General features: G+C 41.3%; 1 protein-coding gene across 3 annotated transcripts in view; it reads right to left on the minus strand.

The window, feature by feature from the left end:
- LOC109275364 (guanine nucleotide-binding protein G(q) subunit alpha) overlaps positions 1-27,286 on the minus strand; it is a 315,365-nt gene that overhangs the window by 204,458 nt on the left and 83,621 nt on the right. For all 3 annotated transcript variants that reach the window (XM_019463549.2, XM_019463550.2, XM_019463551.2), the window contains exon 2: positions 4,077-4,261. In XM_019463549.2, coding sequence (XP_019319094.1) covers positions 4,077-4,261 — 185 coding nt within the window. The remainder of the gene's footprint in view (positions 1-4,076; positions 4,262-27,286) is intronic.

Below are 27,286 nucleotides of genomic sequence, written 5' to 3' on the forward strand. Positions count from 1 at the left end.
ATTTAGGAGTAAACAAACCCTAGCTCACAGTGTAGTGAGAAGTCGTCTTCGGACCTGTTCTCTCACTTGGGCAGAGCCCAAGCGGCTCACCTGTAAACGTTACTCACTTGGCAGAGAAAATTCAAGAATGGGATAGCAGATACTCAGAGAAGAACTGATCTTTATTTTTGGTAAAAGTGTGCAATTTATTACAAGCTACTCCAGAGCTAGCCAATCCCTAGACTGTAAGTTCTACAAAAAGGCGTGGGTTGCTACACCACCATCTAGGGCAGAGACCATGGCCTGGACTCCCCATGACCACTGCACCAGCCCCCCAGCTAACTGGAGGGACTCTCAATTCAGTGTAGTAACACTTACGCAGGAGCCAGAGAAATTCCAGTATTCTGCTGTGGTATTCTCATTGCTGGAACCAATTTCACAGCAAACAAAACTGTGACAATTTCCCAGTTAAGAACACGCCATACTATTTGTAAGCTACGTTTTGCTTTATAAAATACATGAACTCAGAGGCAAGTACAGAGTCAGGCAAGTACACAGTTAGCAAGTTTTTGTTTCTCTTTATGCTACTACCAAACACTGTGGCCAACGTGGACATAGATGCAAAGAAGCCTTTATAAAAACTATGTTTTTTAAGTCTTTACTGTCACAAAATAATATAAGTCACAGCGCATTTCTTCCAAGTAATTGCTAATAACCTGCACACCAAATCTCTCAACTATTAAACAGAGAGCATATTGTAACCAGAAACCTCTGTAGAAAATTCTAAGCAAAACATATTATTATTAAATGGGTGTCATAAACACAAGAAAATAAAATTCAAACTTCTAAGCCTAGATTCAAAACCTTTCAGAAACACATTCTAAACCAGTTTGATTTTACTTTCCAGTTCTCCTAAAAATTCTGTTCAAGTTAAATTGGCCAACACAGTCACATTCCTTTTTCTCAACATTTATCCCTGCCACCCCTCCGCCCCAAAGTGCCTCTCCTTCAGCTACCCCCTTGACTCTTTCTGAATTGTAAATTTCTGCCCAGCCCTAATGAAACTTCTCTGCGTCCCTGAAAGCACAGTTTTTATTCGCTTTTGCACATAAAACCATTTCAACAGCTATGTGCTGATCTGAATAACGATTTTTACAACTCGGGGGCAGAAGAGGAAGCTTTCAGTGGTCTAATGTTATAATGATTTGCCTGTTCATAGAACAGGGTTGTTTTGAGCCTTTACTACACACAAGGTTCAACACCAGGGTCAGTGAAGAATGCTGAGGTGCAACGGATACATCCTCTACCTTCGAGGAGCTTGGAGTCTAGTGGGGAAAATAAGATCAACACCCAAGTCATCATAAGAATACAAACTAGACAATTATAAACACTCCTCTACGGCTTCTGCTAAAGGAGGGTGGGATTACTTACCCAATGGAAGGGGGGAGGTGTGCAGAGAAGGACTCTAGGAGGAGGTAGCAGCTGGATGCAACAGAAAGAAGACTTTAGGTCCTTAGTAAGCATTGACAAAGGCAAGGAGTGGGCAGAGCTTGGAAGTAAGGAGTGATGCTTCAGAATATGTGTATGTTGTAGAGAAAATGGAACGAGTGGGTAAGTAATTTATATTACAAATTAAAGGGGATTCCACATACTGAGAAATTCAGAGGTCAGCACACACTCATGTCATTGTATCAGGCAGTATGTGAAATAACCAAGAGAGGGCGGAAGATTCCATAGGGTAATTATGATATCTGAGAAAAATCGTAACATTTTAACTTTTTATGATATTGCTTTTCCACCGAATGGTGTTCATCACAGTAAATTCTACTTAACTAGAACTGATACAAAGACTTCACATGCTCTTAAATATTCTTTATTGTGTTATACGAATAAAGCATACATCCCACTCTGTCTTCTATACCTCTACATGATGGTACAATAAATGATCTTCAAATGAAAAGCTACCATCAAAGCAAGATCCTGAAACATTCTTCTGGAATATCCAAGAAATGTGATTTTTCTGCATCAGTAAGAGAGACTGCGTTACATTATACAGTGTAAACTGGCAATACGTTATATATATAACACATATTGCCAGTTATCCACATAGACACATCTGACCCTTAAAAAACACAGGTTTGGGGGCACCTGGGTGGCTCAGCCGGCTGGGCATCCGACTTCAGCCCAGGTCATGATTTCGCAGTCCGTGAGCTCAAGCCCCATGTAGAGCTCTATGCTGACAACTCAGAGCCTGGAGCCTGCTTCAGATTCTGTCTCCCCCCCCTCGCTGCCCCTCCCCGACTTGCACTCTTTCTCTCTCAAATAAATAAATAAATAAATAAATAAATAAATAAATAAATAAATAAATAAAAATTAAAAAAACAAAAAAAACACACAGGTTTGAACCCTGCAGGTGCATTTACACATGGATTTTTCTGATATAGTACAGTACTATAAATGTATTTTCTCTTCCTTGTGATTTTCTGAATAACATTTTCTTTTCTCTAGCTTGCTTTTTTGTAACAATACAGTGTATAAAACGTATAACACACAAAGTATGTGTTAATCAACTGTTTATGTTATCAGTAAGGCTTCTAGTCAACAGTAAGCTAGTAAGTTTTGGAGGAACCAAAAGCTATACGTGGATTTTTGACCACATGGGGATCAGCACCCCTAATGCCCACATTGTTCGAGGGTCAACCGTACATCATAGCACACGTGTGGTAACTCAGCCAGAATTCATCAGATCGTGATATTATCAACTAATTGTGGATTGGGACAGTCACTGGTATTAAAGGCAGTTCCTTCAACAGAATTTCCTCCCACTGCAACAAAACCAGTGTGCCATTCTTTCAGAAATTCACTACACTGAGATTTCTTAGTGGGGAAAAACAGCCTTGATCCTTCTACATGTAGACTGGTTAGGTATCCAGGCAGCCTCATGTGGTTCAAGCAAACACGCTCCCAGGCTCATAAAGCTGCCCAGATCTTTTTCACTCTCGAGGGTTCTTTGTGGAGGGCCTCTCTGCTATTTGTGGACACGCTCTCTTGTTGCCCTCGGCAAACTAAGGGCGAGAGCATCAGTTACATCAGAAACAGCCAGTTGATTTCAAGGAAACATCCAAGAAAAATAAATGCCTGATTTTAAGATGATGTGTATAGTTAGGAGCTTCTCAATGGTAACAGAAGTGAAGGTACACAGCACTGCTTTATTTTACCTATGATTCACTTTGAGTTAAATCCTAGTGTATGAGTCACAGCGGGCATGCCAGCTTCTTGCTGTTACATATTGATCCGGGTGTATGGAACCATTTCTAAGAGTAGATTCTCCAGAGTACTGAGGGAGAGTGGAAGTTCTGATAAAGCCCTAAAGCAAGTGTAGGTACAAATTTAGTGCTCTGTCAACACAAGGCGAGGCTTTACCAGCTTACGATAAAATCAACACCTCCAAGCCCTGAAAAAATTTGTTGGTTTTTTTTTTTTCCTAACCCCTTCTCCAGTGACGTTAGAAGTTTGCATTACTTGAACACAATTGCAGGGAAACGTGTTTGAAAGGTTATTGGAAGTGACAGATGGGCCTATTTTGAAATAAAATTAAGCCTGTGGCACTACTGAAAGGAAGTCACGAAATCCAAAATTAAACCGGACAGAATGCTCTTAAGCTGTTTTTGTTCTTTTTTTTTTTTTTTTTTTTTTTGCCAAGGAAGCACAAAGAGTGGGAGGTTGAAACAAGGCTGCTGCCTCTTCTCTGAATTCACTCACCTTGGTCAATTTGTCTTGAACTCACAAACTGTCTTCTTAATGTAGTGTGGCGTCCCCTAAGTTTTATACCTCCATCTGTTTACCATTGAACATCCAAATAATGTCTTTCATCGGTATCGCTAAGAACACAACTCTAATTGTGCATAGATGTGACTTTAAAGATTTAAGGGGAAAAAAAAAACTATAAGGAACGTATTGAACCATTAAAAGTCCCATTTAAGATGAGATGAAAAACAGGCACTTCAAAACCCACCCACTGCACATCCCAGACCTGTGAAGGGTGCCTGCGCACCGTGGACGGCTACGCCAGCGATCCTGTGCAGATCCACGCCTACCTTATTGTGCTCATACTTGTAGGGGATCTTGAGCGTGTCCATGGCTCTGATCATAGCCTGCATGGCCGTGAAGATGTTCTGATACACCAGCTTGGTGAAGCCCCTTTTGTCTTCATCAGAGTAGCCTGACCCATGGATGATTCTCATCTGCTTGATAAACGTACTCTTGCCGCTCTCTCCTGTCCCTGAAAGATGGACAACAGCAAAAGACGTCGTCAGACCATGACACCTTCTCAGTTTCCCAGACAACAAAACCAGACAGGGCGGCTTGGACGTGGCATCCCCAAACAGCCTGCTGGAGGGGCATCCCGGGAGGGCACATCACTAGGGGTAGAAAGGCCACCTGTAGAGAACACTCAGCAAAACTGCAGGGATGAGGGTCCATTTCAGGGGCAGATGAGCTTAAACAAAACAAAACGAACCAACAAACAAAAAACCCTGTCACCTTTTTGTAAGCCACCCAGCGTGGAATTTTGATAGTGTATTTGTAACCACATATCTTATGGCAAACACAACGAAATCAGCATCTTTTGAAGAGAATAAACACTTGATAAAGCTCTCTTCCCTGGAGAATATCTGCAAGACTGCCAGGAGGCTGGGCTGCTAGGCAGGATCTGGATCTGGAAATGACAATGCGCTTACATAAATGCCGTTTGTAGGAAGGAAAAACGCCTAGAAAGTTCTACACATTTTCTTTCATTTTAAAATGAAGTGTGTGTGTATATATATATATATATATGTGCTGTATATATGTGTGTGTGTATATGTATCATATATTTTTGATATATATCACATATATATGATATATATATCACATATATACCATATACCATATATATGATATGTATATATCACATATATACCATATACCATATATATATGATATGGATATATATATATCATATATATATATATATGATATATATATATAAAAGCATCAACTGTATCAGTGGCAGTTATCCCAAGGAATCACCTAATTCCGAGATATATAGATATATATATAGAGAGAGAGATATAGATATATAGATATATAGATATATATATCCCCCAAGGAATCACCTAATTCCGAGATATATAGATATAGATATATAGATATAGATATAGATATATAGATATGGATATAGATATAGATATAGATATATAAAAGCATCAACTGTATCAGTGGCAGTTATCCCAAGGAATCACCTAATTCCGAGAAGTCACAGTGACACTCCTTCTGTCTGCTCATTCTTGACTGATAAATAACATGATATAGAAATTTACTGTTACTGGATTTTTCTCTTCTGTGCTCTTATTTTTCTCTTTTTCAACATCTATTTTTCTGTTAGTGTAAGCCTGAGGGCAATCCTTTCAAAGCTACCAATGACCATGGAAGGAAGAAGACAGAAAGATGAGATCATGTCACTGAATAACACTCTATTTCTTCCACAACTTATCCAACACTACGACTCTAAAAACTTCCTTTCTCCAAATGTAGGTGGCTTCTTTCCTATGTCACTTCATTTCTGAATATTTCTCACTTTCCGGCTTCCTTGAGATTTCCAAAAAACAAACGTCTCTGTCTTCCCCTAACAGTGTAGAAAAACACTGAAAGTACCTATTTGCACATTACATTTGGAAGAATATAATATTAAAACACAGGATGACAGGGGCATCCTCATTGCCACGGATGACAGGGGCATCCTCATTGCCACTTCCTACCTACAAGGTGCTTACAAAAACAAGAAAAGAGAAAAGGAAAACTAAAACTAGGAATACAGCAGCTGTCCCAATTTCATTTTGTTTCTCTGGTGGTTGGATTTCATTATTATCTTTATAAACAATCAAGAAAAATTCAAATGAGTATTACGGTTTTCATAGAAGCACTCTTAAATGACTGCAGATGTCCGCGTAAACGCAGAAGCCTCACACGGTTACGACGGAAGATGATCTCTAGCCCCGAGGTTCTGGGTCAACAACTCCTTTATCATTTTCAGATGACTCTTAATCAGCACTCTGGACTCCTCCAACTACAAAGTTAACACTACAATGTGAATGCCTCAACCCATTTTAAGGAGCTTCACCGGAAGAGTTTAAAAGGGCTATTTTACAATTCCAACCTTGAATACTGGGGGAAAAAACCCCAAAGCATCTAAAAAGTAGCACCTCTTGGTAGAAAAAGAACTACAGAATTGTTTCTCATTACCGATTAACAACTTATTTAAAAAAAAAAAAAACAAAAACCTGATATCTTTACTCTCCCAAGCAATTCAAAGTACACGAGAAAAAAATCCAGCTTGCCTCTGTTTATTATCCTTATCCACGGGACAATGGCTTGCTGTGAGGGCCCAACCATAGGCGTAATCATCAAATCAGAATCCCCGCTAGTTTTTTCCACAACAAAAACAAGAAGAAATCTTAATTTGTGAGGTTAATGACACGAGAAGGAAAGAGAATCAGGCAACAGGTCCCCTTCCTCCTGGCTTTCTGTGCAGCTTTTATATATTCATTTGGTGAGTAGAAAATACAAAATATAAAAATAAATGTAAAAAGATATAAAAATACGAAAGCAGCAGACGATAAACTGCACTGGCTTGTGTTTCCACAAAGTCTTGCTGGGCAGGAGCAGTCCATGCTTGGCACCTCTTTGGATCTAGTCACCTGGGCATCACCCTAATGAACTCAATGAGATCAAACTAACCAGATCACACTAATGAGATCAAACAGAGGCAGAGCGCGGGACCAGTGAATGAATGGGGGGCACGTAAACAGGAAAGAAAAAAGCATCCAAAAACCAACTCCACATTAAGATATTAAGATTCCTAATGCCCCAGATATGTCCAGGGATCCTCTCTCGCCATTTGCGTGTCTTGCTCCATGCCCCAGGAGGCTGCCCCAAAAGGATTTCACGTCAACAGTTCCCTTACCCTCCGTCTTTTTTCTTGGGTTTAGTTCACGGAAGACACGAGGAGACCAGAGAGTAGGAAAATGAGGAAGGGGAATTTCCTACAGCTCACTCCCTACAAGGGCACCAGAGGCACATTGTGTCTCCTTCAAAAGGCCACAGGTCCCGCTGGGTGTCTGCTCCCATACAGCTACCCTCTCTTGGTTCTTGTGACTGCTCTCTCCCCTTGCCGGACTGCTACTTGCCCCTATGACCTGGTCCCTTTATAGAACTCCCCTCAGCCACCCAGCTGGAGTGCGCCACAGGTTTCCTACTGGGACCCTGACTGGTACAAATGCCACAGGGAAGCAGGGGAAGAGCTTGGTAAGATGAAAGATGGTCGTTTCTCTATAAATTTTACTCACAAGGCAGTCTCTAGTCCATAAAAAGCTTACTAGCCACTATTTCACTCTGACAGCATTCTCCCAGAGGCCAACCATGATGAAGAAATGCTACAGCCCAATTCTACCCCAAAGTCCTAATAAACACAGTACTGGCCACCCACACCCACAGTGTGTACACGTGCAAAACAAACACACTCCAAGACCAGCCTCCAATAGAGAGGGGAAATCATGGCCTCTACCTCCTGAATACCCTCTCTCATAAAGGAAATCAAAAGAAATTTGTGTTCAACCCTTAATACTTTGCCAAGCACTTTGAAATACACTGTCATTTCATCTTCTCAAAAATCTGTGAGACAGACATCCTTCTCCTCATTTCACAGAAAAGAAAAGGCCTTGGAGAGGCGAGGCAGTGGGCAGAGACGACCCGGCTACTAAGGGGCAACGTGCAGGTTCGACCCAGCCCTTAGCTGCCCAGTTTGGGTTTGTCACTATTTTTTTTTTTAATTTTGTAACGTTTATTTATTTTTGAGAGAGAGAGACAGAGCATGAATGGGGGAGGGGCAGAGAGAGAGGGAGACACAGAATCGGAGGCAGGCTCCAGGCTCTGAGCCATCAGCCCAGAGCCCGAAGCGGGGCTGGAACTCACGGACCGTGAGACCGTGACCTGAGCTGAAGTCGGACGCTTAACCGACTGAGCCACCCAGGCACCCCTGGGTTTGTCACTATTTTAATAGTCACGCCTGCCCTAAATCCAGGATAATTAGCTTCCACTGCCCACTGTATAAAAATATCTTCTGATGGCTTTGACTTCACCCAACTTTTATCCATCTAATCTAATTTTGAGTTTCTGAATACTACTTCAATTAGCAGGGATCCATATCGAATCTGGTGCCATCTTCCAAATGACTGGCCACTCATGAACTTAATGCTCATCCTTTGATGTTACTATATAAATGCAGCAAATTCAAGGCGAAGGCAAAGCTTCACGTAAGAGGAAGTCTGAGTGATTTTCAAACGCTGTAGGTTGAAGATAAAAGTAGTCAACTGACACATCGTTCTTTTCTAACAATGGATTTAGCCCAAAAAAGGTAAATGGACTGACACCTCAACCAAGCAATTTAGCTACTTTGTTCCAAGAGTTCTATCATGGAGACAAATGAAATACTATTCTTAACAAATGTGCAAGCCAAATATCATGTTGTTCTCCTATTTTTATAGACTTAAACAACATTCTCAGGATTTGAAATGGACATTTTGACAATCTACTCATGATTAATATCAAAAAACAATATTTGGTACAATTAAAAAAACAGCTATTCCTTAATTATATAAAATGGTGTTGTTTCCTAAAGCCACATGAAAAGTTCGATGAGAGACTTTGTAATTCTTTATGTCTGAATGAAAGAAATTAGACTTTTGAAAGAATGAAAGGAAGTAGATTCTTGTGAATCCAGCAATGGCTAATCTCTTTGCATAGCACAGGGCATAAGTAACTCTTGACCTATCTCAAGAAATACAAATCTACTGTTTCCAAAGCCATTGATAAAATCTAGCAATGAGCCCTTACATGAAAGTGCAGGTGGGAAAGGCTCTCATTTTTGCTGATTTAACTATAACTCCAATCAAGTCATGGAGTAACCATGACAAGCACGTCAATACATACAACGGTGCTCATCCCACAAAACTGTTTTTTTTCTTGGAATGGTCTCCATAAATACAGCTAAAAATTTTCCCTGGAAAAGCTGTTTCACCTTTGGGTGGGTACTCTTAACTTTTCTTATTCTAGCTCATCAACACACCCAAAAATGAGACTACATGAGAATCATGCTATTAAAAAGGGCATATATAGCGACAGCCGACTGGCTCGGTCGGTAGAACGTGTGACTCTTAATTTGGGGTGTGAGTCTGAGCCCCATATTGGATGTAGAGATTCCTTAAAAATAAAACCTAATTAAAAAGACAAAGAAGCACACATCAGCCAGCAGGCATAATTGGCTTTGAGGGATACTTAGGGTTTTTTTCTTCCCTACTCTTTCCGTCAGAACAAAATCAAATACGAATTTAATATCCCATTGTGGAGGGCATCACTTTGTAAGCTGTTAGAATACAGCACACCAGACATATACGCAGTCACACACACACACAATCTGATGCTTCCATTTTAGGACTTGACAAGATCTCTGCAACACAAGAGGATTTCCACACACAGCTTCTGCCACAAATCCACATTTACTCTCTGTGTCCCGCTCAGGCTAAGCATCTATATGACGAAACTGATTATCCTGCCCATTTGCACAATGAAATCTGTAAACAGTTCTGTCCAATTAATCTCTAAAGGCAGGACAGTTTTTCTTATCCCACACCCCCTATCCTCCCGAGATGGCAGTTTTAAATCCAGTAATACATTAACTTCTTAATGGCAATGGATTATCATTTACTGTTGGAAAGCAATCACGGATTCACTGGTTCCTTCTCTCACACTTAAGTTGGCTTCTCGGATTATACTTTCATCAAAAGAGCTGCAAAGCACAATTCACGTCTGCACAAGACTTGCTCATGCCCTAAAAACGTCAGTTACTACTGTCACTGCTCTGAAAGACGGTGGTATCCCTGACTGCTGGACAATGGCCCTGGAAAACAATCATCCAACACTACACTATCAGGAACTTGAAGGCTCCTGAGCTTCATTCCCTTCATCCGGAAAGAAAGGCAGAAAACACACCTCCGGGCCTCTTACAGGCTGTAAGAGACCCATCACTGCCCCTTTTTTTAGGCCCCCCCAGGAAAAAGAAGAAATGCCAACACTGAGTTATAAAAACTGTGGTATTTGAAGTTGTACAATAAATATATTCGTTTTGTCCTGCCAGTGCCTTTCATGACTGTATTTGGAGACATTGTCAAACCATCAGAAATCTACATCTGAAGCCTTTAATTAATGTGAAGGCTGGAGCCAAATGCCCCTGCCCTGCCCTCTTGATTGGCCAGCACCCAGATAGAGAAAGGCTAAGAACAAACCCAAGTCTCATGGAGCTCAATTATAACTCAAGTAACTGTACTTAATAAGGACTGCTGGTTTAGGCCAAGAGTTTAAAATATAGAATCTCAGCCCCCCCCTCCCCCCCACAGCTGAACTTGGACTACTTCCACATAATCTTGGATAAAGTAGAACCAGAAATTTCAGGGAGGTATTCGCTACCCATAAGCACAGCATCAAGCCACACGTGCAAGGAATTAAGAGCACTGAGATAAAAGTGATTTAAATACACCTAGTCAAAACTCAATCCATGTGTTGTCCACATCTCGGTCTATCCACTTTAAGACCCACGTATTCTGCCATCTGCACATCTTCCTTCACTTAAATTGGGAACCTGCACTGGTCACCAAGCAGCTCTAATACCAAAGTCACCATAACTTCCTCTCCTTAAAAGACTGTCTTTGAGGCCAAGGGTTGGAAATGACTTCACTCTTTATCCCCAGCAAAGTCTGGCAGAAGGTACTACTAGACAGTTTAAAAAATACATAGTACAGAAAATGAACTGAATTTAGTATCGCCCACTATGAATGGTAAGTGAACAGATGGGTAAATCAGTGGTAACCAAGACTATTAATAACAACTCATCCAGGTAAGTTGGTTTTAAAGGAAAGACGGGCAAAATACACTGAAAATGCAACGTGTTGAACACATTTGGAATCTCATCTAGTTCTGGGTTCCTCAGAGTGGTGAAATCCTCCTGGAAAAGGACCTCCAGTGCTGCTAAGGTTACTCACCAGGTATGATTTCTTGGGAGAGTCAATTTTACCACAGAGTGGCCATGGTAAACACCTGTGTATGAAAAACTAGCATCGGTTGGTTGCACGAGCTTCTGAATACAGTAAAAACTATTAGAGTATATACTTCTTTCATGTGTTTATTTATTTAAATAAGAGAGAGAATATAAATAAATTGAGAAAAGAGAGAGAGTTGCACGCCCGTGAGTGGGGGAGGGGCAGAGAGCGACAATTCCAAACAGGCTCCATGGTGTTGGCAACGAGTCCGACTCGGGGCTCCATCTCATGAACTGTGAGATCACGACCTGAGGGGAGACTAAGACTTGGATGTTTAATTGACTGAGCCACCCAGGCACCCCTAGAATGTATACTTTTAAATGGTGGATTTCGAGGTACCCAAATCATATCTCAATTCTTAAAAATTTTTAAAAACTAACAACAGTATAGTTTGGAGATGAATGGGAAGTTTACATGAATTTCCACACTAAATCTTGTTCAGGAGGTTACTTTGTTGGTTTTAAGCAAAATCTGCACCCAGTGTGGGCCTTGAATTCACAACCCCAAGATCAAGAATCACGTGCTCTACTAACAGAGCCAGCCAGGCGCCCCCAAGAGGTTACTTTGATATTTTATCCCCCAACCTTTTCTCCTCTGGGTGTGGGTGTTCACTCTCTCTGGCCTCTGAGTGCGTTTCAGAGGAAAAATCTGAGAAGCCCTGATCTCACACAGTTCACAAAGGAGGGGAAGTGACTCGTTCAAGGATTCTGCTGGTTGAAAACTAGACAGAAGGAAACGGACTAGAACCTACAGAGAACTCTTGTCTGTCCAGGGCTCTTGATCTTACGTCCTCACAAACTGTCTTTCCATAAAACACTTTTATCCAAATTTATTAAAGTTGTAAATATATGCTAAAGAAAATTGAGAAAAACAGAAGCATTTTCAAAATTGCCAAAATGTTAACATTTTGGTTAATTTCTTTCCAGTCTCCTCTTCCAGGCAAATGTACTTTTTCTGTCCTTGTTCTAAAACTGAAACAGTACTGTATTACTGTTTTTCACATAAAATACTGTGGTGATTATTCCAAGATACCAATTATTCCTCAGAAATAGCTATTAATGATCGTCCGAAAGGCCACTGTAAGGACGTGTGATAATTTAACATATCCCCCGTTGTAACACATTGAATATTTCTAATTTTTTTTTCACTTTTATAAGTAATGTTGTGATAAACATCCCTGAAGAAAAATCTCCCGAATCTCTATTTCTGAAATGCAGTTGGGTAGAAGAGCTGCCTGAAAATTACAGTTACACCAACCAGCACACCCATCAGACCCTTCTTTACCCCACTCTTCATTTACCAACACCACCTTTTTTTAAAGCCACAATTTGAGAAAGTTAAATCTTTACCTGAATTTAATCTTCACTTATGAAAACATTTTTCACATTTTGTCATTTGTATCCCTTCTATGAACTTGCCTTTTAATTTGAGAACCTACGGTTTTTGTTTGTTTTTTTAAATAACAATTTGGTGTTTAAAACAAAAATAAACTTTGGTTATACAAATATTTTCCTCAACCAGTCATTTTCTTTTCATTTGATGACAAAAATCAATGTATCAACTTAAAATCTGTACTTAATGAATTCATCTGGTTTCCTCTGTGATTTCTTTTATAAAAGTTTATGCTTTAAAAGAATTTTTTATGTTTTTATTTTGAGAGAGAGAGAGAGAGAGAGAGAGAGAGAGCTAGAGTGCAAGTGGGGGAGGGGCATAGAGAGAGGGAGACACGGAATCTGAAGCAGGCTCCAGGCTCTGAGCTGTTGGCACAGAGCCTGACATGGGGCTCAAACTCACAGACCGTGAGATCATGACCTGAGCCGACCAGGCGCCCCAAGTTTATGCTTTTTAAACGTTCCAAACACTTGTATTTATTTTGGCTTTTATGGTTTTATGTTTTCCATTTAACTAATCTGTCTATACTTTATTCTGATGTGTGGTGTACCATAATTTTTCTTCTATAACTGGAAGACGTTTCTCCCAAATCATTCTGCACTTTAAAGCCACATCGTCACAGAAGTACTTCTCAATATAATCGAGTATTTGGTCCAAACAGATGAGTCTTCTCATGTCCCCTAATGTACTCCGAGTGCAATCAATAAGACATACAGAACACAGTGAGTCTCCTAATGCATCTCACAGCAAATGCAGAATGTGCCATATGGGTAGAAATAGACCCATAAAATGGAAGCGAGATCAAGACCTTTAACATCCCGGCATATTTACCCCTGCTTTGAGAGGCCTTTAATCTCAAAAGCAGCGGGGTAAATATGCCGGGATGTTAAAGGTCTTGATCTCGCTTCCATTTTATGGGTCTATTTCTACCCATATGGCACATTCTGCATTTGCTGTCTATTGTGTTCCCACCTCCCTATAGCTTTGTGACCTGGGTAAGTTACCTGGCCTCTACCATACCTATGTTACAGCTATGCTGTGAATTTCCAGTGAGTTCATCTACCAGTGTCTGGTACAGAGTAAGTACTCAACAAATACCAAGATTAATTTATAATGCAAAATCCAGTGAGAAAACTGGAAAACAGTCTGATCCAGGGCTAGATGGGGAGAGGCAAAAACTGAGTAATCAAGAGAAATATTTCAATGGAGTGTTTTTTTAAAAATCAAAACTAGTACCATGGGCGGGCACCTGGGTGGCTCGGTCGGTTGAGCCTCTGACTTCGGCTCAAGTCATGATCTCGCGGTTTGTGAGTTCAAGCCCCATGTCGGGCTCTGTTCTGACAGCTTGGGCTCTGTGCTGACAGCTCGGAGCCTGCAGCCTGCTTCAGACTCTGTGTGTCCCTCTCTCTGCTCCTCCCCTGCTCACATTCTGTCTCTCCCTCTCTAACAATAAACGTTAAAAAAAATTTTTTAAGCCATATGTATGCACATTTTTAGTATGGATTTTTTTTTTATTGTGTGTATACTCCATGCCAGATACTATTCTAGGCATCAAGGATACAAGACAGAGTCCTTGTTTTCATATAGGCAACATGCAAGCATGAGTGGAAGATGACATATAGGTAGGTAGATGAATAGTAACATATCAAATGGAGATGGACGCTCTGCATTAAAGAATTAAGGATAATGAAATACAGACTGACCTAGCAGCTACTTTAATTTGGGAGACTGAGGAAAGCCTTTCTAAGAAGGCACGTTTAAGCTGATATCTCAATATCCAGAATTCAGCCACAATCAAATTAGAAAGAAACAACATCCCAAGCAGTGAACCAGCTGCCCTAGAGGTCAAGGTGGGAACAGGTGTGGCCGGCACACTAGGGGTGTGACCAGAGCCAGTGTGGCTGAGGCACAGAGGGTGGTGGGGAAAGAGGTAGGAGACAACACAGAGACTGCTCTGCTGGCTACAGAGGCAGAGGCGAAGGCACACGGGGTCCTGGGGTACTGTATTTCAGCAAACAAGTTTCAGTTTTCTGTTAAGTGCGTTGGACAGTTTTGGAGAATTTTAACTAGGGATGTGATATCGTTTGACTAACGCTAAGTGAAGAGTGGACCGTAAGGGTGAGCCAGTCGGGTGTTTCAGTAATCCAAGCCAAAGACGATGGCAGGAGACCTGATGGAGGGAAGAGGAAAGATTCCGGATCCAGTCTGGATGGAGATGGATGGGAAGTGGGTAGAAAGAGGAAGAGATGGAATGGAGATAACCCCTAGACATTGGGCTTGGGTAACCTAGATGGATAGAGGTTCTAGAGTCTTAGAGAGGCCTGAAGAGGAAGAGGTTTGGGTACAGAACGCAATGTTCAGTTTGAAATGCTTATTCACTCCAACAGAATCACTCTGTGGAAACCTACAAGGTGCACTGCACTGATGCAGACGATACCCATGAAGAAGAGGGGGTTTATGTCCTACATTCTCTGAGCCTCTGACAAAGGCAAGGACACAGTCATGACTGAGGTCCTGATACTAGTGGATGAGTCAGAGCGGACTGCAAAACCAGGGTCATAATTTCATTTCCTATGAGACAAAAGCTCCTTATGTAAAGAGATAGGAAACTTTTTAGCCTCCTACTTACACACACACACACACACACACACACACCTATTTATTTATATTTATAAAGTGGCAACATCGCTAGAAACACATTTCTTTACAGAAAATGGGGACGTCGCTGAACATTCTTTGGAACACATGAAGATACCATAAAAATGCCAAGTCATAATAATAATATTTTAAGAAGCAGGAACCCTTCAGAATAAATAGCCACCCACAGATTTTTAACAATTATTTCAGATACTAAAAAACGCAAAGGTAAGCACTCCGGGTTTTTAGGTTACACACAACCATGAACGGCACACTTCCACAACGTGTGGGGTGGGAAATCACAGGGTGCACTTGGGATGCACTCTGAAGGCCTCAGGACAGAATGGCTCGCGTGGCCCTCCATGAAGGAGAACAACAAATTAAATGTGTGGGGGAGGAAAGCACACAGGATGGATCAGAAATGCCATTTTCTACCTCATTTCATTCTCATCAGGAGATCACCTACAGGCGGGGGGGGGGGGGGCGGGAGGGGTGTGTGGAAAGAGCATCAGCGGAAGTCAGGGGCCCCGTGAAGCTGGCCGCGCCAGGGACACCAGGGACAGCCATCCACGCACGGTCACTTGGCCCCCGAGAGCTGAAGATGAGGGAAACTGGCCTGGAAAACCACAAGAGTCCCCTCCAGCTCTCAGATTTTATGATTAGTGGTCTTCTCTGTATGTCGTACAGCCTGAAAAACCATTCACTGCATTTCTCACAAGGCAGGGGGAAAAAACCTGACCTGTTATTTACTGTGTATTCAAGAATTAATTCAAACGAGTTGGCTAAAAACTGTAGTAGTCTTCTTTCAAGGTTAATATGTCAATATTTTTTTTTCCTGTTGCTCATGCGGGCTCTTCACTTGGAGCCTCTAAAAATAATTATCTTTTGAGGCTGGGGAATTAAAGGTGCTGGAGGCAGCAAGCAGTGCCCCAATTAAGGGCAGCAAGGGTCTGGCTGCCTCACAAAACGCGTGGCTATTTCGACTGCAGAGTGCCGCATGCTTCCGAGTTAATATCACCCCAGTATTTCAAATAACAACACCGGGAATAGGAAGAAGGACTTGAGTATGTTCCAAATCTGCCTGGTAAGCATAAAAGTATGAAAGGATCTTCAAGAGAGAACGTTTCATGGAAAACAAGAGTTGGTGAATCGGCTCGTGTGGAGCCGTTCTTGAGCTAGAAGGGTACTTTCAGGAGTCCCCTGTTGCTGTAGCATCTGAGATTTAACTAAAACAAAACCCGAACTGACAGAAATGTTTCCCTTTTCTTAAAGGAAGAGAAAGAACATAGTTAAAACACACACACACACACAACACACACACGCAAGCAAGCAAGCCAAACCTATGCACTGTTCACATTTTTAAAAAAATTCTCTCTTGGGGGGAAATGTTGATATTAACCAAAAAATATAGTACCTGTTGGAGGGATCATAATTAGCATGAAAACCACCCAATAAGGACTCTTAACAGTAATCGTTTCCAAAAGGCTAATATGGGAGGTTACCACCAAAACACCATGGAGAGATGCATTAAGAAATCTCATGGGCTCTCACTTCCCCTAGAAGCACACACACAAAAAAGAATTCTTAAGATTCAGCTTTTTTAAAAAGTTGAGATATTAACTACTGGAGGGAGGAAGCGGCCCCTTTGCATTCAACGCTCAGGGAACTTTGAAGATAAAGACATGAACTGCCCCTGCTCGTTCACGTTTGAATCATTCCAAAGCAATCCAGTGATGCACCTTGGGCATCATGTGTGCTGCTCAAAGAGACAGGGGCAACAGCTGGCACCACGGATTGATGTCCAGACGACCTCCCCAGAAATTACCAGTAAAGAGTTGCCCTATGATTTGTGGCATATTTAAATTCTGTCCTATAATTTACTTTGCCTAATGGCCATATGTTTCTCCAGTATTCAAGCCAGGGACAGTAAGAGAAATGCGAGAGAATGGTCATAGAGCAGGGCTCCCCTCATCTGCTTTTCCCTCCACTGCAGTTTTTTTCAGGAATAGCAATGGTCAATCTCAGTCTCAAATAAACAAGAAGTGCCTTTTTCCTTATTCTTTAAAAAAACATTTTTTAAAACATTTATTTATTTTTGAGAGAGACAAAGTCAGAGTACAAGAGAGAGAGGGAGACACCGAATCTGAAGCAGGCTCCAGGCTCTGAGCTGTCAACGCAGCTCGCACAGGGCTCCAGCTCATGGATCATGACCCAAACCAAAGTCGGATGCTTAACTGACTGAGCCACCCAAGTGTCCCCCTTTTGCCTTATTCGTAAGTAAGCTGCGCTTGTAAATATGCCCTCTCCCGAAGAGAATACAGCACACTTCTTGTTCAGAAGGATCACACCTACAAATATAAAAGCCTTGGGCAGGAAGTAAGAAAGGACAGTCTTACAACCAGATTTGCATCTTGAGGAAGTACAATGAGGGAAAGCACATTGGGGCACTTCACTCATGTTTAGCAAGGCTTGCACATGTGATGGCTTGCTGCCGTTCGACTGATAGAAAAGGAAGGGAAACTAATTGCTCTCTTCTGACTTAAACTGAGCCTGTGCTCTTAGTACACAAGAACTGTTCCCCAAAACAAAAACCACAGTTAAAGGGGAAGAGATACAGAATCCAAGATAATATTTGGCTCTCCAAATGAGTCTTGGTATTAGGCCACAGGACCCAACAAATGCTGTCCGAATTATATCAGTATATATTCAGGTGTGATTTCTCATAAACTGACCTAATAATACATTAATAATACCATTTGACACTGTGAAGTAATTTAAGTAAAATCAAAGCAACCAGAAACCAGCCATTTAACATGCAACCTTTCCCCTGAAATATTTCATCACAGAAAAGGTAGAAAAGTCATTAAGGCATCTAATGAAAGCTCCTATCACCTAGGCAGTGACTGCTTACTTGAACCAATAAAGAAGCTGGCAGAAACCAAATCAACCAAAATGCAAAATAGTAAAACGAATTAATAAAAAAAAAAAAAAAAAAGGAAACACTGAATCACTAAGGCCTTGCTAAGTGGAGTGATATTTTCAGGCATTCTCAAACTCCCCCCACTACACACACACACACACACACACACACACACACACACACACACACCAAGTTGAGGAGGGCTTTAAAAACCAAATGCTTTAGCCTAATGGTGACAACTAGGGTAATGACTTGTTTATCCTGTTGTTCTACCTATGGCTTCCCTGAATATACCCATCATTGGCTTTTTTTTTAAGCCTGTTAACAGACTACATATTAAATGGAATGACTATTACAATGTTTTAGGTATTCCACACACGCAAGTTTAGAGTGTAAGTGGGGAAACTTCTCCTGATCATGTATTCTTCTCAATAAATATTCCCATTAAGGTAATTAGGTCACTACTTATTGCTTGTATTGTACCGTAACAGGTGCCATAGGAATTTCCTAAACTATGGGTCATGAACTCTATAATAAATAACAGCTTTAGGGAGACATAACTCACATATCCTATAATTCACTCAATTAGAGTATACAATCCAATGGTTTTTAGTATATTCACACATGCATGCAACCATCACCACAATCAATTCTAGAACATTTTCATCTTGGGTACGGAAACTTTAATGAGTTGCCAAGCATCTAACCAGCCAAAGTATCAGACTACAGAGAAAAATCTTGCTGCTAAATACATTCCCCCACCTTTAAAGTATACATTTACACTTGGGCTTCATTGTACTTGCTTTGTTCTTTTTTCCATTTAACACATGCTACAGAGTTTGGATTTGATTCAAAAGCCTATGAGGAACTATTGAGAATTTTTGAGGAGGTATGAACTCCATCACAGGAATCCATTAAGAGGACAGAAGCATGGCATGAGTAGACAGTTCAGATTTCACAGACAAAAAGCTCATCAAAGAAAGGGGACCAAAGCAAACAACTACCAAGGTCCAGGCAGGAGACACAAGCCTAAATTCTGAAGTGAGAATGGGCAAGGAAGGACTTGAACGATACTGAAAAGGCAGCATGGGCAGGTGTGACTCTGGTCTGTGATGGGGTGGCAGAAAAGAGGAGTCAGAGAAGATACCATGGCTCATACAGTGAGACTGGGGAAATGGTGATGCCTTGAGCACAAAGATCCAGAAGGGAAAACTGACTTCACGGTGAAGCGGAGGGGCAACTTTAGATGTGTTATGTTGGCAACTGCATTTTCAGGGTGTGTAGAGGCTAGAGGTGCGGTTCCAGAAATCATCCTGCTGGGTTGATGGAAGACAAATGATGCCAAGTGTGTAGACAAGGGTCAAAAGCATCGCTGACACTTGATGCAGGAAGGCTTCTGACACAGTGGAAGGAGCAGTGGGAACCAGGAAGATGGACTGAGATGGCCTACTCTCCTTCTGTATGAATGGCTACATGAAAAAAGAAGGACAGTCTAGAGGAGGTCCAAGTGTGAGATCCTGCCTAGGTCACTCTGGGAGAGACAGGAGCAAAGAGAGCCCCTCATGTCTCATAGTGTCCCATCGTTCCCACTGTCGCTCCAGCATCAGGTCCCTATGCCTTCCTAAGGCAGCATAAGGAATGAAAGGTGAGAAAGGTTCTAGAAATGCTGAATAAATACAGACAGTTAGGGCTTTTTATGATGATGACCACGGTAGGCCACCTAAGAAGCTTCACTGGGCCCAAATTAAATCTCCAAATTCTATTAATGCATGTGATTGGTAAGCCTAAGCCATGTATCTTCAGTTTGATCAAAAAATGGTGATCCTGCATCATGAACATAAAGACCTAATCACACTTCTTCAAATCTCCTCAGCAATATTTCGGTCACCTTAGTGAAAATAATATATCATTTATTTTTACTAAAATTAACTAACAACTTTAAGAGGAAACAGATGTGCCAAACTGTTGCTCATTGTAATGTCTTATCAATTTTACCACTTGCGACAACATAAAGCACAAGAAATTCCAAAATGTTAGATCCCCCTTTTCTCTCTCAACTCATCCCCAGAAACCAATAACCCAAACCACTGAGAGAAAGCACAGAAGTAAAATTTAAAAATCCAAATCACAAATGATTAGCCATCACACTCAACTAGAAGGAAAAAATGATTCTGGAACTTTAATTTCAACATGAATAATTATTCTGTACCACTAGAATTAGTAAGTCTTCAGAATCTATGGTTGGCACAAAGAGAATATTTTATAACCATAATAGGCTGGGTATTTCAAAACATGGCCATTGCACTCTTTTGCATATTAAGAACACAAGACCGGGACGCCTGGGTGGCTCAGGTCACGACCTCATGGCTCCTCTGAGTTCAAGCCCCAAATGTGGCTCACTATCAGCACAGAGCCCACTTCGGATCCCGTCTCCCTCTCTCTCTGCCCCTCCCCTGCTACCACACATTCTCTCTCCCTCTCAAAAAGAAAAAAAAAAAAAAAAAAAAAAAAAAGAACACGAGACCACGGGGCAAGGCTAATTACTTTCTTTAACCAAATCAAAGAAATGGCTGGTTGAATTACCTCAATTTTATGTACTAAATGATATCCCAATACTTAAAAATTACAGCGGCCATATAATTTATCATCCCAAACGGGTAACTTTTGAGAGTGAAAGGGGTACGATGTGTGAACCATGCTAGTCCTAGGTGAATGGAGATACATGGCTGTCCCATGAAAGGTACCCTGGAATGAAAGAGGGTTATAGCCCAGCATTACGAAAACTGAAGAGAGGCTACAAAGGGAAGAATATAGGACGTAGAATGCAAATGAGTATCAGAGCTAGCGCACAGTTGTGATACCCCTCAGGGTGCATGTTACGAGTCAAGAGCTACAGACATTACCCCCATCACAGACTGGGGCCTTCAGGGTCTTACACCAGAGACAAAGTCAGGATAGCCTGTGTCTTTTTTAGGTGATCACAAAAGAACATGAGAAGACTAACTCCAGGCTGGATGACAGATCAAGTCATTTTATAAATTAAATTGGCAAAGACTGTTTTTAAATGATCATATTCAGGACTCAGAAATCTCGGGAAAAACTGGCATCCCACGCAACTACAGGGAAATACAACAGTTACAGCTTCTCAGGGAAACTCTGCAGTAACTATCATGCCTTCCAAAGCTGCATGGCTTCCTACACCAATGACTCCATTCTTAGAAACCTTGCCCAGGGAAATAATTATGAATTTTATAAATACATATTCGCTATAAGATATACAACTTATAACTGGTTAAAAACCTCAAAAAATTAAAATATAAACATGCAACAACAGGGGGTGGGTAAAATAAATTATGAGATCGTGCAGACATGAAAAATGGTATTTTGTTACCTTATACAGAAAAACGTTCATGATAAATACACATGGAAATGGGAAATGTGATTAAAAGGTAAGGTGGGAACATTTACGATGAAGTGTAAAAGTGATTAACCCTGGGGCGCCTGGGTGGCTCAGTTGGTTAAGCATCAGTCTCTTGATTTCGGCTCAGGTCATGATCTCATGGTGTGTGCAATCGAGCCCCGTCCTGGGCTCTGCATCGACAGTGTGGAGCCTGCTTGGGATTCTCTCTCTCTCTCTCTCTCTCTCTCTCTCTCTCTCTCTCTCTCTCTCTGCCCCTCCCCCACTCGTGCCCTCCTCTACCCCACCTCCAAATAAATAAACTTAAAAAAAAAAAAAAGTGGTTAGCCCTGGGTTGTAGGATGAACAACTTTTCTTCTTTTCTTGTTGCTAACTTGCTAACTTATCTTCTCAGTTTCACAAAATGAACAGGTATCGCTTCGTAAAAAAAGGAAAGTTACGAAGAAACTGAAAAAAGTATATTCTTCTGTCTTCCAGATGCAATGGAATCTGTGACAGAGCTGAGAGAAAAAGCAAAAAGTGAGACGGTGTAGAGGCCTATTTGGACGCCTCTCAAGAACCAGTCCTGTAAGGATAAAAATGAGATGAAACACACAAGAGAATCTTTAAGCGTGGTCAAGTACAATGTAGGAAGAAGTGATTCTTCTAGATGGCCTGCTGGCCTGCTATTAGCAGAACATGTACTCTGGGGTGGCTTGTTTTTCTTCACCCTACAGGGATGCATCGCTCTGCTTTATGTGTGTACTATGACACACTGGACAGAGCAGACGGCGAAGCGGGATGCTGGATTAAAACCGTAACCCTCACTTCATTAGCCCCTATCCTAATCAAAGGAAGAGAAAAAAAATAGGACATCGCCAACTGGTTTCCTGGGCAACTCACCAAAAAATAAGAATTGAACCAAACTCCACTAAATAACATTACTTAACAGCCCCTGATCTCGGCACCTTGAACAAAGAAAAAGGTTGATCAATAGTTATTTTGACAGAAAGAAAGAAAGAAAGAAAGAAAGAAAGAAAGAAAGAAAGAATCCATGCGTACGACTCTTTCAAGAATAAACAAATGTTGAAATTTACCAAAATGTTACCAATAGCTGAGTTCAGGTTTTGAAAATACAAGTGTTGCTATTTTTTTTTCTATTTTATAAATTTCTAATGAGTAATTCTTAGTTTTTAATCAGTCTTTGCAAATCCCAGGAATCTACTGCACTTGGACCCCATCACTAACCAACTGGTTATGTGACTGTGAACAAGTCAATTTGCCTATCTGGGTTTCCTGGCTCTTCAAGTTTATCAAGGACAGAGGGGGAATACATGCGATTGCTGATTAAAGACATGTAAAGTGTCTAGCACAAGAGTTGAAAATGCTTCAAAAGTGATGGCTTTTTAGTGGACAGGAATAACATCTATGAATAAAATATTATTTGTAGAGTTCCACTCATTCCCATTAGCACATAAGGCTAATAACCTCAAACCCTATATGTGGCATTGTACAACCCATTTCTAACCTCTAACCCTCTCAAGCCAACACAGATTTGACGATTATTCTAATCTTACAGAACCAAACAAAATGATAGGGTTCCCCTCAGGGGTTTTGGTTCATGGGCCAAATTTGAGCCTCGAGATCACTTGAAAGCCATCCTACAAACCGCAAAAGAAACCCAGAGATGTTAACTACAGTATGTGCTGAAACACGTTTAGTAGGTCTCGAGAAGAAGAAAGTACAGGTATCTCGTGTTTGTCAAGCGTGATACAACAGAGCGGGCAAAGAATGCCACCAAGAATGCCAGCCCCTTTACTGTCATTAAAATGTCTAACTCTGACCGGTCACATAAATAACATGGGCCGTAATTCCCTTCCAGACTCAACAGGACAGGAGACCTAGATAAACTCAAAGGTGCCTTCTACATCTATCATGGCATAAAACCCCAGCACCTACATTCAAACAATGCTACCCCGAATTATCAAAGCTCCGTTTTCCCCACAAGGCAAACGGGGGTAAAAAGAATCAAGTCCCTCCGTCGTAAGAGCGACTGTTTTATTTTAAGATTGTCCTGCGTCATTTTAGGCAACTACTATCAAAGGAACGCTTTAGAAAAATGGTTAATAGTGAGCAAATGTGCTCATGATATATTAGCCAGAAAGTAGACAATATGAACACGATACCCATTCGAAATCTATTGATGCACCGAGAATAGACATATATTCACAATGTAACATCTGCTTGGTGGCAATGCTACTGCTTTTTTTTTTCTTATTCTTCCCTGTATTTTCTCAACGTGGTACACTTGAACATGTATTCTTGTTGCAATCCCAAACAAATATCTGCATTTTAGACCTATTCTAATAGGGCTTATAAATCTTCAGTTGTACAAGGTATTCTGGCTCCATTCCTCTTTTTTTCAAATTCATTTCAGAAGCTGAATCTATCAGTGACAAAGGCTATTTGATAAAGCTCTACATAGAATGCAGGTCGTCAGGCACCCAGTCATCTCTGTGCCATCAAGCCACCTCACCCATCTACCCTCTTTAGATCATACACCAAATGATCCTTTTCCTTCCCCCCATTAAACTTAACCATTCAGCAACCCATTCTTTAAGGCCCCTTCTGCTCGGGACACTGGGGAAGACTTTGCAGCAAGTGGCGTTTCATGGGGCCCTCATATTAACCCTCGTCAAGTGCCATCTCTTCCGCTGAGGTGTTCTTCCCTAATCTCTGCCGCTCATTGGAAGGCAAGGACAGATCTAGTCTGCTATTTTGACACCGACTTAGCTTATCCAGAGCAGGATTAGCCATATGAAGTGGAGTCAAATCATCAGTGAACATAATATGACACGGTGCTTCTTTAAAGTAGGTGTGATTCTGTAATCGCTACCCAGGATTGGAGTGACAAGAACACCTGAATAATTCAACATCTAAATACTCCATTATGACGCCACCTCACACCTGTCAGAATGGCTAAAACTGACAACACAAGAAACGACAGGTGTTGGCGAGGATGTGGAGAAAAGGGAACCCTCGTGCCCTGTTGGTGGGAATGCAAACTGGTGCAGCCACTCTGGAGAACAGTATGGAGGGTCCTCAAAATGTTAAAAATAGAGCTACCCTACAATCCAGCAATTGCACTACTAGGTGTTTACACAAAGGATACAAAAATACAGATTCAAAGGGGCACATGCACCATAATGTTTAGAGGAACACTATCAACAACAGCCAAATTATAGAGTGGCCCAAATGTCTACTGACTGATGAATGGATAAAGATCCACACAATGGAATATTACTCGGCCATCAAAAAGAATGAAATCTTGCCATTTGCACTAACGTGGATGGAACAAGAGTGTATTAGGCTAAGCAAAATAAGTCAGAAAAAGACAAATACCGTGTAATTTCACTCATATGTGAAATTCAAGAAACAAAACAGATGAATATACAAGGGGGGGGGCGGAGAAAAGAGGGAAACAAACCACAAGAGATTCTTAATGATAGAGAAAAACTGTGGGTTGACAGAGAGAGGTGGGTGGGAGACGGGCATTAAGGAGGGCACTGGTTGTGATGCGCACTGGGCGTTACATGTCAGAGATGAATTACTGAATTCTGCTCCTGAAACCAATATAGCACTGCATGTTAACTAACTCGAATTTAAACAAAAATTTGGAAAGGAAGATAAATACATACATACATATATCCACACTCCATTATGCTCCAGTTTCTGGGAGGACATAAAGAAAAAGATGACACGGGAAAATAAAGAGAGCCTTTCAACTTGGAAGGGATGTTCCAGCCCAGAACACTACGAGTCTTGGCCCACCACAGAGTAGAATTAAGCAAAGCAGCCGGGGCAAGATAAAGGTCTGTCTGTCAGCTTTCCAGTTCCTTCTGAGTCTGTCCTCACAGTGGGACTTCCTTATTTGTTTGAAGTATTATAAATTCCCAGAATATCAGGCACACCCATACTCAAATGTAAGTACAAAAACACACTGCAAAGCCAAATACAAATGGTTCCTCCTCTTAATTGAAAGCCACCCATCAGATAAGGTGGATTTTCTTTTATATGCTTCATGTGGCCCCTTCACAAAAGAGATAAGAACACTAATGAAAAATCTGCTTGCCAGCTTTGAAAAGTTAGCACTCAAAACAGCTATGAAGAGACTGTAAGGTTGCTTTACACAAAAACTAGGAAATAAGTAGTAAACAGAAAACAGATTTTATTACATTCCACACTATTTTCTTGCCACTACACTAAATTTACTGCCGTGGGTCATGTTTGTCTGGGTTATGATTACATGCCAAACCTCAGCCAAAACTGTTCTCCATATTTCATTCTTGTGCCTTTTCAAGAAAGTATAAAATGATCTTTATGTTTATTAAGAAGACAGAAAAGGCTTTCCTATTTTAGAAAATGCTTAATTACCTAGGTTAGAGGTAAGCTGCATGCTCAGAGATGAAAAATACATCCTCTTAGGAAAAAAAAAAAAATGGGTGTCCTAATTATACATGGATGATCTAATTAAACTATCATTCACAATTCATTAAAGCTATTAATAAATTGTAAATGGGGAAAAAATGGGCATTACTGTTAAATTTATGGGAGTGTTGAAACCTATTAAATACAAAGACAACCAAGAACTGGTAGTGAAATTTCCTAAGTACATGAACTTTAGACCTCACTTAGGGATCCTTACAGACCTCTTCTACAGGCTCTAGACCCACCTCCTCATTTATAAATGAGGAAACTGGGGTCTACTGAAGCTCAGTGAATTGCCCAAGTGACATCCTCTAACTAATTTTCCCACCACTTCTATGGTTGCCACACTTCCTGAATTGCACATGTAGCTTGGTTCCAGACAGAAAACGGCTAGCACATTTGCTACAGTCGGTGCAGAGGAGCGTTCGAAATCCTGGAACAGTACGCCGAACCAAATATTAGAGGGGCGCCTGTGGCTAGCTCAGTCGGGGGACGGTGCGACTCTTGATCTCGGGGTTGTGAGTTCGAGCCCCATGTTGGGTACAGAGGTTGCTTAAAAATAAAATCTTAAAAATATATATATTAGAAGGAAGGTTAATTGACGCAGAGAAGAGAGAACCACTATCAACCATGCTGCCACCCGCCCAAAGGGAGAAGCAACAGAAACTCAAGAAAACAGAAAATCTTTACTCAGTCTGTGTCCACAAAGGCAGTGTTCTTAGAAATTTCAGGGTGAATCAGATGTCCTTATTACTAGTCTACCTACCGACAGCAGAAATTTTTTAATGGAAACAAGAGAGTATCATGTCAGCAACCAAATGAGCCATCACTAAGAACCATCACAATGTTGGTAAAGGATCCAGAAGAAGCACAACAGACTTGTCTTCCAGCCCTAGGAAGCATGTGTTTTCTTCTTCTGAGGACTCCACATTTCGAGGAGGCCCCCAAATTATGCAGGCAAAGGAAACCCCACCAAAAACAGGTCACGCTGCAGCACTCGTCGGTGACTGCGCGCCTGCACCCAAAGCCTTGTGTACCCACTCCGAGCACACGAAGCCATGCGCTCCGCCAAGGGGCTGCTGGAAACCCAGCCCCTTGAAGTGACTGAGTCAAACAAGAACATAAAACAGGCTCTGCACTGATGTGAACTGCATTCATTTTACACATCAGCAGTATACTTACGATGGCCTTTAAACTCCTGGCTGAACAGATTTCTGGTCCCACCCTGGGAAGCAGCCTGCGCAAAGCCCAGGTTCTCAGGCCAGACCCATCCAGGCACTACAA

Source organism: Panthera pardus, unplaced genomic scaffold (genome assembly GCF_024362965.1).
Source record: "Panthera pardus isolate Hobbes unplaced genomic scaffold, ASM2436296v1 HiC_scaffold_20, whole genome shotgun sequence".
NCBI lineage: Eukaryota > Metazoa > Chordata > Mammalia > Carnivora > Felidae > Panthera > Panthera pardus.